At 54.0% G+C, this 13,446-nt stretch overlaps 1 protein-coding gene across 5 annotated transcripts; it reads left to right on the forward strand.

Annotated features, from left to right (window-relative positions):
• Nucleotides 1-643: 643 nt before the first annotated feature.
• Nucleotides 644-12,125, forward strand: LOC119097131 (cell division cycle protein 20 homolog). Of its 5 annotated transcripts, none has more exons than XM_037220181.1 (10): nucleotides 644-680; nucleotides 1,828-1,968; nucleotides 2,682-2,901; nucleotides 3,520-3,770; nucleotides 4,437-4,721; nucleotides 5,085-5,220; nucleotides 6,093-6,271; nucleotides 8,083-8,261; nucleotides 9,086-9,203; nucleotides 11,507-12,125. In XM_037220181.1, exons 2-10 carry the CDS (start codon nucleotides 1,875-1,877, stop codon nucleotides 11,683-11,685), a joined length of 1,641 nt encoding a protein of 546 aa, XP_037076076.1. In that variant the 5' UTR covers nucleotides 644-680; nucleotides 1,828-1,874; the 3' UTR covers nucleotides 11,686-12,125. The 5 variants fall into 5 exon arrangements, with proteins under 5 accessions (XP_037076076.1, XP_037076075.1, XP_037076073.1 ...); XM_037220180.1 differs by lacking the exon at nucleotides 644-680 and adding an exon at nucleotides 739-839; XM_037220178.1 differs by lacking the exon at nucleotides 644-680 and adding an exon at nucleotides 739-826.
• Nucleotides 12,126-13,446: the final 1,321 nt, after the last annotated feature.

Below are 13,446 nucleotides of genomic sequence, written 5' to 3' on the forward strand. Positions count from 1 at the left end.
AACGCCAAGCCCTGCGGCCGGACCCATAAATAAGACCTCTGGCCGGGCCCCTCCGAACCTTAGAGGGGGAGGGGGCACGTGCCTCCTGTGCTTCTCTCCCCCCTCATCGCCTTTGCTCCTGTGTTAAGTCCACATGTGAGCGCCATCTGGTAATGCTGGTTGGGATGCTTCTTGACGTCCGTCGATGCCTCTCCTTTGAGTCATGACGACTCATTTTGTTTTGGAGAACGATTTTTATATCTTTACTTTCTCTTACACTGTGTGCGATATAACATGGCCCCTCGTAAATGGGTTAAACATGAAACAAAAGAGCATTGAGATTGTTTTCATACAAGTCACTAGAATTGTGTTGTTGCTCAGAACCAGTATTGAGGGAGACAATCCGTTCGGTTTTGGAGCATCAGCTACGTTGCTAAATATCTGAACATCCCAAATTCTTAAGGTTCGTGAGCCTGTATTTGGGACTACCGGCACCTTATCGCCTATAATAGCATGAGTCGTTGCGTGTTCCACCTTGGCGTATCTCGTTTTCGCGTCCGGCTCCTTGCCCTTCTCTAATGTCCCGTCTCTAATTTAAATGAAAGTTCTTCCTAATCATGACGCGCCTGTTGCTTTCGCAGCGCAGGCAGGCAAAAAAAGAACACGATCGCTCGCTGCGCTGACGTGAAGCAGTTCGAAGGGTATGTAGGACGCGACCTGGAGCTGGGCCACAAGTGCTAGCGTGCATTAGAGAGGAGAACAGCGTTATTGGGCCTTGAGGTTATCCCGCGCGCACTCAGCAAGGCGGACTTAAGAAGACTTGGTGTTCGGCTGTGGCTTAAAGAAGGTTAGCGAGAAAGGTGACCCATCTTGTCATGCGCGGGTGCCTGTGTTTAAAGTTACATTGGTATCTGCTAAAACCCTACTCATCATCATCATCATCATCATCATGATCATGTGTTTGCAATCAAATCAATGCATTTTTTGTAAACTTTCTTCTTTGTACCACTCAGTTAGCTGAGCCTTGATAGAGATACCAGCATTCAGGCATCACACAGAAAAAAACCCATTTTGAAGAGGGAACATTTTCTCAGCTATGCAGAGATGAGTGCTCAGCTGAAAATGTGCTGTGTTCATCTGCATGACATCATATTGTACTAGCATAAACATTTTCATCTTTTCATTTCTATTTTTATGCAAAGAAACTGAAGGGCCTGAATTTGCATAAAGTGAGAACAAGAGTTCTTCCTGTGATGGACAGATGCTCTTGGCATCATTTTACAACCTGATTTTGTCATTAATGATTGGCTTCTAAAAAACATTTTATTCCAGTGGTGCTTCTCCAAAAGTGGTCGTAAGAAGCATTTTCTTGTATGAATTTCTGATTTGAAAAATTTCATAGGTGTGTGATGCAGGCTTTAGTTGTTTCAAGTTCAACTTTGACCAAAGTTGTTCAACACACCTTGGGAGGGTGCCATCTAGTAAGTTGAGAACTTCATAATTTGGACAATTTATGGTTCATATCCTTCAGTGTCTGACTAGACACTAAGACTGATAACCTATTTTATGTGATTTAATATCATATTTGGGCTCTCAAACTCCATGCATGATAAATGTTGATGCCTTTTGTACATGAATTTCACTGTTATCAAAAACTCCTATGCCCATTTTTTAAATGCCACATGAGTGATGCATAGTTCTGAACCAAACTATGTGGTGTATCTAGGCATATTAAATGAAGACCACTTGGTGCCAAGTTGTAAGGAGGAATATGCCAGCTTCTGCCACAAACAGTATAAGTAAATGTGTCTGCATGATATGTATGGACTACTTTCATGCCCTTTGCAGTCAGGTGCTGCAGGAAACCAATCCCTTTTGTTTGGCACCATAAGAAGATGGAGAACAAGTTCCCAACACAAAGATGGCAGAGGAAGGCAATGGAACAGGGGGTGCAGAAGCTTGCTGTTCCAAAGGATGGTAACACTTCAGGTATCCATGTGCATTGTATGATTTGTTAACCTTAATAGCCATTAAATTTGAATGATGTGCAATGGTGCTCACTCCAGTCATCTGGGAGAAAATGTGTTGTTTCTTGGTACAGGAGCACTGGGTGAAGTTCCAGAATGTGTGCCTTGTTGAACCCAACCTACATGTAAAGGCCAGCTGGCAATTGAGTAAAGTGGTCAGCGTTGCAATGGTAGGTGGTTTTGGAACATTGTATGGAGCAGAAAGCTGAAAAGTGGCAGGGTTAGAGTGACTGCAAAAATATTATATAAATGAAGCATTTAAGTTTGTATGGTGGGTTAGGGATAAATTGCAACAAGCTGTGTTTAGGAGGATCTCCAAGCCAATGCCAAATGTGGAAGTAATTCAAAACATTTGTCCTTAAAAATGTTGTGCAGACTGCCAAAAGATTGTCAGTGATCAAAAAGTAAGTTTGCTGAGAAAGACAGTTGCACCAAGCCCGCGGGGACTGTCTTGAGCTAATACGTGCCCGGCTGAACCACGGCGGCTGATGAACTTCGGACGCCAACAGCTGGTGCCTCTCTGACGTCTTGTCACCGACGGAGACTTCCGTTGTGGACGTCCATTAGTCCGCCACCCATCGCCGTGGCGGACATACTGAACATGCTGTCCCGCCGTGACGCGGCGCCGTGTGAGCAGCCGTGCATGCCTGGACCGCTGACCGGTGGCCGTCGCAGCAGGTCGCGGCCTCAACCTCTCCAACCTGTCGCTCAACACGCCCGTGCTGTCGGCCGGCTCGGCCAAGTCGTCGCCCGGCCGCTGCCGCACGCCCGGCAAGAAGAGTCCCTGCCGGAGTGCCGGCACCCCCGGACACTCGGCCGTCGACGGCTCACTCTCGCTGCGGCCCGGCGGACGCACGCCCACCCGCGCGCCCAAAACACCCAACGGTGGCGACAGGTGCGAGGGTCCGCGCAACAGGGCACGTGGTTACGGGGCACTGGTGGGGAGCGAGTGAGGAGCGTGTTCGACGCCACAGGTGTGCATATATGTGTGACATGGTGTTGTGGGCGGCAGTCCGCCACTTATCACCGCGCGTGCTGGACGTGGGGGCGTGCCGTGGCGCGGCACTCTTTGACCAGATCACTGTCGTCTTCGTTTCCGCTGTCAGAGCGAACTGGTGTTTGCGGGGGCGGGCAAGCGGGATTAACTGCGTCATCGAGTCTGGGCAGAGGAGCGCCAGGGCTGCAAGGAATCCTGGAAAGAAAGCGCTCGATTCAGGAACAACCAAATACGAATAGTAGCAATTTTGTGTTGTGTGTCGGCGCGGAAGTTGCACATGTTACCCTGACTCAAGAACCACGTGAGCGGATGGAGGCCTGTGTTGTGCCCTCAGCATGGGGTTCCTTTGACCGGTCGCTGCCGCTGCAGGTTCATCCCGGCAGCATAGGGTCCCTGTGACCGGTCGCTGCCGCTGCAGGTTCATCCCGGCAGCATAGGGTCCCTGTGACCGGTCGCTGCCGCTGCAGGCTCATCCCGGCAGCATAGGGTCCCTGTGACCGGTCGCTGCCGCTGCAGGTTCATTCCGTGCCGCGGTACCACCGACATGGAGAACAGCTACCACTGTTTGGTGCGCGGCGGCAGCAGCGCCGACACCACCGCCAGCGCTAGCCTCAGCACCAGCACCAGCGCCAGCGGCATGGACGAGGCGGCGGCCGGCGGCGCCGGGGCCGAAGGGCAGCAGCTGCTGACTGAGACGCTCAACAACGGCGTTCCGCGTGACACGCGCATCCTCTCCTTCCGCGCCAAGGCGCCGCAGCCGTCCGACAGTGAGGCCCGCTGACGAGGCAGGCCGGGGGCCCTGGCGGCATCCAACGTACCGGCACGCTGAAATGTTTTTCCGACTTACCAACGGCCTGTCCGAAAAAGGAACGTTGCTTTTGCTTGCTTAAGTAATGGAACTGCGCCAAAATGTGCCGGGATCCTTGTGTTATTTTTCGGTTATTGAGGGGGCAGAGTTATTTTAAAATCATTGTCGGTACCGCCCATCACAGCGGCATTGTTGACAGACTGCTGGAACAATTCAAATAGTAACCTCAGGACCTCAGCAGCTGAATGCTTCACAAATCCCCAATGACAGACTGGTCGCACACGTACTGAAAGAGTGGTGTGCAAGGTTAACGGGCCGAGACTGGCGCTCTTTATAGGTGTGCTGCTTCAACAACTCTGATGATCCGTAATTTGTGCACAACTATACATGTTCGCCGTCTATCATCGCGCTATGAATGCAGGTTGACGAGTGGCCTCCACTTTGCCGTATTTCGCGCAGTTTCCGCAGCCTTCGGGCGGAGCACGCTAGCAGTTTGTGTTCACTGTCGTGCGCGGAGGGCATAAGTTAACACGGAGCCTGGCGGTTGACTCGGTAGGCGATCTGAGGTGTGTGTGATTCCTCTGTTCGTCCCGCCGCCTTCCAGCGCGACCTCCCCCGCCGCCAGGCTACGCCAACGGTCTGCGCGTGCTGTACAGCGCCACGCGGGCCAATGCGCCGCGGGCTCCCTCCACCCGTTACATCCCGTCGATGCCGGAGAAGGTGCTGGACGCGCCCGACCTGCTGGACGATTACTACCTGCACCTGCTGGACTGGAGCGCCTCCAACCAGCTGGCTGTGGCGCTGGGCTCGGCCGTGTACGTGTGGAACGCCTCAGACTGCACCATCGCCAGCCTCACCCAGATGGACTCGCAGGAAGACTATATCTGCTCTCTGGCTTGGGTCAAGGAGGGTATGTGTCGCAGTACTAAGACGCCGGACGGCCGCGGCCGACAGGAAGCCGTGCGAGGGTGGCTGACGATAAAACGCGATCCTGCGCTCTTGTCCCAGAACACGTTTCGTGCGACACTCTGCTCGTTAAATGTTCCAGAACGCCATCAGCGAGTGATAATACCCAAGTTGCCTTCAGTTCTGGCGACCCCGTGACTTGTTTGCGTGCTCCCCGCAGCCGTGTTGTGGGGCACCACGACCCGGCCGGATCAGTGCTTGGAAGCATGACTATTGAGACGCGATAGGCCTCGTTGTACGCCGTATGCGGCGGCGGAGCGGGACGCCTGAGCCGTGCACTGACGCCGCGGCTGGCCCGGCCTGCCAGGCTCGCTGCTGGCCGTCGGCGACAGCACGGGCGCCGTGCAACTCTGGGACGTTGCCCGCCAAAAGCGGCTGAGAGTGATGGCCGGCCACGAGGCGCGCGTCTCCACCCTCTCCTGGAACCGTCATCTCGTCTCCAGGTGAGCGCACCCGGGTGCCAGCCTGTAACGGTGCGGCTACCAGCCCGTGGCGGTGCGGATGTTGGTGCGGGTGTCAACCTGTTATGGTGTGGGTCTCAGCCTGTTATGGTGCGGATGTCAGCCTGTTATGGTGCGGGTGTCAGCCTGTTATGGTGCGGGTGTCAGCCTGTTACGGAGCAGGAGTCAGCCTGTTATGGTGCGGGAGTCAGCCTGTTATGGTGCGGGTGTCAGCCTGTTATGGTGCGGGAGTCAGCCTGTTATGGTGCGGGAGTCAGCCCGTTATGGTGCGGGTGTCAGCCTGTTATGGTGCGGGAGTCAGCCTGTGACGCTGTGACAGCCGGCGAGAGTCTCGCCGTGGCCCTGTGGTCGGTGTCGAGCCCCTCGCCACTCGTCCCCACCGCGCCACGGCCGTTCACGCCCCCCGGGACATTGCGACCGCGCAGTCGCAGCGCCCGGAGGACCAGAAACGGTCTGCCGGCCGCCGGACAGAGCGTCTGCCCCTGTCTCACCGTGGCGCCGGGGCCCCCGGCTGTGTCTGACGTTGCTGGCGAGATGGACCACGTAAATAGAGTCTGCAGCAACCGCCACAATGGCGCATCAGTGTCGCGGTCGGCCGCCGCAATGGCACATCGGTGTCGTGATCGGCCGCCACAATAGTACGTCGGTGTCGCGGTCGGCCCGCCACAATGGCGTGTCAGTGTCGCGACCGGCCGCCACATGTGGCGGGTGTACTCGCCCCGGCGCTCGGGCAGATAAGAAGGGCCGGTGAGCCGACAGCTGCCCTGAGGGAGCCTGTGAGGGTGCCCTGGAGCGGAGCCGACTCTGGGCCGACATTCAGCGCTGCCCTGAAACAACGGCCGATGTCGTTGCAGCGGCTCCCGCAGCGGCGCTATCCACCACCACGACGTGCGCGTGCCCAGCCACCACGTAGGCACGCTGGCTGGCCACGTGCAGGAGGTTTGCGGTCTGCGCTGGTCGGACGAGGGCCGCCTGCTAGCCTCTGGTGGCAACGACAACCAGCTGCTGGTGTGGGACGCGGCGGCCGGCACCGGTGAGTGGCCGGTGTGGCGCGGTGCGCCTGCTGTCGGCTCGGCACCTCTAGCGGCTGCTTGCCGGTCAAATTGGATAAAAACTAACTTCATCGTCATCATCAACGTTGCTAACAGGCAGTGCGATCAGTGGAGATGCCACTGGTGTCTAGCGAGGCACCTTTCGTTAACACGCGTATCTGAAGAAAGCGCGCGGCACTAAAATGCCGGATTGTCGTTACGGGGACGCCCACCACAGCCTCAGCCAAAACTACTAACCATCTCGTGTCGCTGGCGATGTCATAACAAAAACATGTTTTGATTGTGAAGTGGGTGCGCGAGAAAAAGACAAAACCCATTGCAATTTGCTGGTAGCTGTGCGGCTTCTACTAACTGTGATATTGCTACTTCAAATTAAAACATCCACATGTGTTAGCTGGATGCTTGTAACACAGTTTTGGCTCCCGGTGTTTGCTAGGTTGTCAGCATTTGCCTGAAATAATTTGTCAGATTTTTTAAACCGTTAAAACCGGCAGAAACCGGAAGGACCGGCGCAGGGATTCGCGTTGTAAAACCAAGGAGTGCAATGAAATAGCTTGCTGACGGATGTTGTGGATGAATTCAATAATCATAGCGAAAAGTGCATCTAGATATGTTGATAAGACAGCACTGTTGTCCTTGTTCTTCGCAGCATAACCAGGAGGCTGGGGAGATAGATATATTTATATTTCTGCTATATGTCTATCGAAACGAATATGAGTAATAAATTCAAAATTGCCACACAACCAGGCAATGTTGCCACAAAGTTGGCAGTCAGTTTTGAATTTTGAATTGGCTACCCATGTTTGTTTCGAGTAAGGCATAGAGCCGAAACATAAATGTATCTATCTCCTTTAGGCTGGTCATTCTACGAGAAATAAGGCTAACAGTAGTCTTATCGATATGTGTAATGTGCCTCGTAAATGCACCAACAACTTACGTAATTTAGATATATTATTGAATAATCCTTGGTCACAGCATGCGGGCTAAGAAGAGTGAGAAGTATCCGAACAAGCGTTATATATCTGGCTCGCGCCCTTCCCGAAAGTATTTTCATGCTCCGAGGATGGCGTTAGCCAAATATGCAGCCGCCGTTCAGATATTTTTTTTCCCTCGTGTCACCTTACGTATCATTAGCGAAGGTTATTCAATAATATATTGAATAGCTTAGCACAACATAACTCATGTACCAGATCCTTTGTAAGCATGCCGACACCATGCGTTGTAAGCATGGTGCCGTCATAAAGATTACTTTGGTTAGAACGTGGTCCGGCTGACAAAATCGCACGTCAGAAATCGTTGGAACGGCGCAAAGGATTTATCGGTGTTCTTATCATTCGAGAAGCAAGCTCATATCATTCATATCAGTCAAGGCATGATAAACATGCCATTTGACTCTACGGATTGGATTGCCGTGGTATTTGGCGGACCAAACACGCTAAATCCAGTTGTTGATAAAGGTAGTGCCATTCGCAAACGTTCGACTCCCGCTGTCCGCGCCCGCGGATCACGTGACCGCTATCCGGGCCCGCGTGATCACTTAACCGCTGTCCGGACCCGCGTGATCACGTGACCGCTGTCCGGGCCCGTGGGATCACGTGACCGCTGTCCGGGCCAACGGGATCACGTGACCGCTGTCCGGGCCCACGGGATCACGTGACCGCTGTCCGGGCCCGCGGGATCACGTGACCGCTATCCGGGCCCACGGGATCACGTGACCGCTGTCCGAGCCCACGGGATCACGTGACCGCTGTCCGGGCCCGCGGGATCACGTGACGGCGCGCTGGGTCCGCAGGCGAGGCGGCCGAGCCGCTGCACACGCTCAACCACCATCAGGCGGCTGTAAAGGCCGTCTCCTGGTGCCCGTGGAGCCCGCACCTGCTGGCGTCCGGCGGTGGCACTGCAGACCGCACCATCCGCTTCTGGAACGCCTCCACCGGACAGCTGCTGAACACCACCACTACCAACTCACAGGTGGGTCTGCCGTCGGCAGATCAGCGCTATCAGCTCACCGGTGAGAGGGTCTGCTGACTGTCGGCCGATCAGCGCTACGAACTCACAGGTGAGAGGGTCTGCTGACTGTCGGCCGATCAGCGCTATCAACTCACAGGTGAGAGGGGTCTGCCGACTGTCGACCGATCACTCCTACCACCAGCAGCAGCTCACAGGAGATAGGATGACGGGTGACCTGCCGCCAAACGATACCCACAGCAACTCACAAGAAAGAGGAGCCCTGACCGATCCTGGTCGACACCGCCAACAACTCACAGTAACTAAGGTCTACTGACATCTGCGCAACTCAAACAGTTGGGAGGATCAGCTGATGTTCAGTGGACCCGCACCATCACCACAAACCGGCCAGTGAGAATGTGCCGTCACCACGGCCGTGGCTCGACTCCGCAGGGAACCCGGCGCCTTAGCAATCCCATCACCAGGCACCGCTGTCGTGTGTGTGCGGTACATACACACCAGCTGCCGCTGAGGTCCAGCTCCGGTGGCGTGCTCGCGTGTCCGTGCGAGGCGCGCGCACGCGCGGTCGCCCGGCGCGCGCCTGCCGTGCTGGGTCTCCGGTGGCCTCTGTGGGCTGAGGCCCAGCTCCAGTGGCGTGCTCGCGTGTCCGTGTGGGGCGCGCGCACGTGCGGTCGCCCGGCGCGCGCCTGCCGTGCTGTGTCTCCGGTGGCCTCTGTGGGCTGAGGCCCAGATCCGGTGGAGTGCTCGCGTGTCCGTGTGAGGCGCGCACCTGCCGTGCTGTGTCTCCGGTGGCGTCTGTGGACTGACGACGCGCCGCCAACTGGCAGGTGTGCTCGCTAGTCTGGTCGGCCGAGTTCAAGGAGATCATGTCCGGACACGGCTTCAGCTACAACCAGCTGACCATCTGGAAGTACCCGCAGATGACCAAGGTGGTGGATCTCACCGGTATGTCCGTCGCCTGTTCTCTTGTCTTGTCGCGCCGTGATGAAGTAATCGCAGCCCTGCGCTTCTTGTCATGGTGCGGTGCGACTCGGGGTAATAGATACCGAACATAGCGAAGTTCAGTACCAAAAACAAACTGCAGTACTAAACTAGAAATACACTAGATGTGCGATGAAGGCTAGATTTCCAGCCATGTACTGAATTTCCAGCCTTGTAGTAAATATTTGGCAGCCGGTAACCAGGTAGCGTGGCTCAGGTGCCAGAAAAGAAATACAGTTACAATTTGATTGAATGCTGTGCCCAGACGTCTTGCAGGAAATTATCGAGGAGCTGTAAACCACACAGCACTTTCAGCATACATTGGCTAATAGCAAACAATTTAGCATATTTTATAGAGAACTAGTGAAGAAGTTCGAGAACACGCTTCAAGCACACAACCTTTCGGTTACGGATCCACCACGTTACCGATTGAGACCACCTGACGTACCGCGAAACTCGGAAAATTCACGGTGTACGAGAAAAAAAAATCACGCCACGAAAACTTTGAGCCGGCCCGCCACGGAAGTTTGGCTGCTTTAGACAAGTAATTATCAATGGATCAGTTCAAAACAATTAAACAATACTTTGTTTGGTGCTGAGCTCGTCGAAATCGCCCGGATATAATTTGATTCACAGCTCTGTGAAAAGCAGGTCGTTTATACGCGAACCCTATAGGCTAATAGAAAAAGCACGCCGTGCAGCAGATGTGCTACCAACGTTCTTCGGTGGGGACTGACAGATACGATACGACTGACCGCCACATGTCTGCTGATATTGTGGGAGAGGGCACTGGATGATCGGTGCGCACGCTGTTGACTTGTACTGCTCAGTCATGGCATAGATGGTAGCCCAGAATATCGTTAATCGTAACGCCTGCGTCATCATTAAAAAAACCTGCCCAGGGTCAAGATTCGTGCAAGCTTTCCGGTTGGAAACCGTAAGGAAGTTTCCCAATACGGGTACCCGCCGCCCGAAATGTTTATGGCGCCTTATAATTGGCCTTGAAGCTACGGAAACACTGTCTTGCTATTGGAATCTTGACTGATTTGCCACCGAAGTGTTATGGCGACAAACACGACTTAAATAGCCGTAAGACATGCATTTAACATTAGCATCCGTAAGATGACTTAAATGACCGTAAAGGGTACATTAAACATTAATAGCCGTAAGATGACTTAAATGGCCGTAACACTAAATAATATAGCCGTAAATATAGCCGTAAAGAACATTAACAGCCGTATCTTCCTGATTCGGGTCACAAGTCGCGGGTGTTAAAGGGAATGTTTCACATTTGAAGATGGGGCGGCATGCATCAGATATGGAAAGGCTCGCTTATAACTATCTGTATGTTTTTGAATGCAACTTACCGCTCTAGGTAAAAGACAAACTTTATTTACATATGCTCAATGCATCGTTTTGTCACTTCATGGAGCGTCTTTACGGCATCAAGAGTCGCTGCCAGACTGGCCGTACCAGAATTCTACTGAGGCGGACAGGCTAGCTCACTTGTAGTACTTCAACTTGCTGCTAGGTGGCTTGGCAATTTATGCATGAAAAACGGGCATCGTTGTGTACGCGTGTTTTTGCCTTTTCTCGTGGTTTCTTGAATATTATCCGTGATGGAATGTTTATGATTTGATTTGCATTTTAGGTTGCGGTGCTATTCTTAGGTTATTCGATTTCCAGCCTCATGTCCGTCAAAGCCAAAGCCAAAGCAAAAGCCGAAATGCCTATATTATGCATCACAAAAGCTTTTTGTGATCGAGACTGGCATTTAACACGTTCAGCTGGTTGAAAGGCAACTAGTGCCGGTTGATGTGATAACTCATGCTAACGTGCTCCAGACACGAGTTAGTTAATGTCGTGGGTGCTAGAGCTGACCGTGTTCTACCGCCACAGGCCACGAGTCCCGGGTGCTGGCTCTGACCGTGTTCCACCACCACAGGCCACGAGTCTCGGGGGCTGGAGCTGACCGTGTTCCATTGGCACAGGCCACGACTCCCGGGTGCTGGAGCTGACCGTGTTCCACCGCTACAGGTCACGAGTCTCGGGTGCTGGAGCTGACCATGTTCCACCGCCACAGGCCACGAGTCTCGGGTGCTGGCTCTGACCGTGTTCCACCGCCACAGGCCACGAGTCTCGGGTGCTGGAGCTGACCGTGTTCCACCGCTACAGGCCACGAGTCTCGGGTGCTGGAGTTGACTGTGTTCCACCGCCACAGGCCACGAGTCTCGGGTGCTAGAGCTGACCGTTTTTCACCGCCACAGGCCACGAGTCTCGGGTGCTGGAGCTGACCGTGTCGCCGGACGGGTCGACGGTGGCGAGCGCTGCGGCCGACGAGACGATTCGCCTGTGGAAGTGCTGGCAGACGGACAAGGCGAAGAAGACCAAGGCGTCGGCCACCAAGACCGGCACCAGCGCGCTCCTACGGGGCGGTATCCGATGAGGCGGCGACCGACCCGCTCCGGGCAGGCCGGATGTCGGCCTGCACCCGGCAGCCGTGGCGCCGTCCCGTGCCGCCTGTCCCGATGGCGGCACACAGTGCAGTTGTGGCATCACGCAAGCAGCGATCATCAGACTGAGCTTGGCGGTGGGGTAGTGACTCCGCCGCCTGCACGGGGAATGGCCCCGCCGCTCGAGTCAGGCATGACTCCGATGAGCTAGGAATGGCTAGCGAAGCTAAGAATAGCTCCGCAGCCATGGAACGACGTGCTCTTGTAATTCTGTTTTACTCTGTCTCATCGTATTAAAGCATGGAGCGTGTCTGATATGCGCCGTCCGATGTCATAACCGCGCCTTCACGGCCTCGGGCCATGGGCGGTCGCTGTGATCACAGCGGCGCGTCCTCCCCGGGTGACGCTTATATTGCGCATGCAAATAAATGGTCTGGAACTATTATGTGTCCAAAGAGCCAGGAGGGCAATCTTTCAGGTGCGAGCTTCTTATGAGCGTTCGTTATGGTTTTCAGTGACCTCGCCCGTTCCTTCGGTGGTGTTATTTTCGTCGCTGTTTCCCTGACCTATAAGGAAGGCTTGGCAAACATGTACGGGAAAACAGCGGTGGGCAAAAGCGCAGGCGCCAGTGGTATCTTGTAAGTACCCACCCAGTCAAACCACCCAGTCAGTCACACACTACAGTCGAACACGACACGCAGCCAAAGATGGCGTTAGTATGCATGGCCCGGCCCTCCCATCAGCCTCGCAATCTCGGCGACCGACTGCCAGATCCAGACCACATCATGGCGCCGGTGAGATCCGGACCCGCCTGGCGACGGCTTAAATCAAGTCTTAAGGTCAGAGCAAGGTCAAAATAAACTTTTCACCGAAAACCTACCGCTAGGGCATTTTCACTTTCGTTACACACTCTTGGTCACAAAGGGGTCAATGAACTAGTTATTTTCACCGTATGATGGCCGAAGATCATTGATCTAAAATGACACCCTCAACATTTTACTTTGAACAACTTGCCGCCTAAGACAGGTCTTGGCGCCGATTTTAAATTCAAATATGAAAACCAACTGAAAGGTTCTAGTCACTTTGACCTGAAGGTCAAATAAAGCTCACTGATCTGACACGACCTCGATTAACATTTTTCACGGGAAGGGCATCGAGATTAAAGATGGCTGCATGAATGATATGAGACGCTTTGGACACTGATCTCGAGTTTGTCCCTACCTGACCCGTGGATCACGACATCGACACCAAAGCTTTCAACACAACGAAGTTCGTAGGATCCTACCCTGCGGATTTGGTGCTTTAGCTCACGTTCTTTTTAATATCTCGGGAGGGGTCAGACTGACACTCCACCCGAAAGCGTCGCACCGTGCCGGCCGCCCGAGTGTGTTAATTTAACGCCTTCCGAGCACCCCGTGTGCTCGGGAGGCACCAAATTTCACATCGCTCAACACACCATACCGAAATATAATGGCGACAGAGTGTCGGCCAACAAAATTTATGCATTTGCAAGAAGTTGACTCCCAAACTTCGAAGCGCCAAAACACCAGAAGCCCGAAGGACAAGGCATCTTATGGAGGTCAAAAGCTGTTTTTCTTCAGAGGAACCCGTGAGATCTGAACATCTCGCAACCCAGCTCAACAGTAATGTAATGGCTGAGTGGTTAGCGTATTCGGCTCCCACGTGGAGGGTTCGTACCCTGCTATCCCAGCGGCGCGACGGCTGCCGAGCACCGCACCCGTCCAAGTTGCAAG

The sequence above is a fragment of the Pollicipes pollicipes genome, unplaced genomic scaffold, assembly GCF_011947565.3.
Source record: "Pollicipes pollicipes isolate AB1234 unplaced genomic scaffold, Ppol_2.1 Scaffold_4295;HRSCAF=5057_pilon_pilon_pilon, whole genome shotgun sequence".
In the NCBI taxonomy this organism is placed as follows: domain Eukaryota; kingdom Metazoa; phylum Arthropoda; class Thecostraca; order Pollicipedomorpha; family Pollicipedidae; genus Pollicipes; species Pollicipes pollicipes.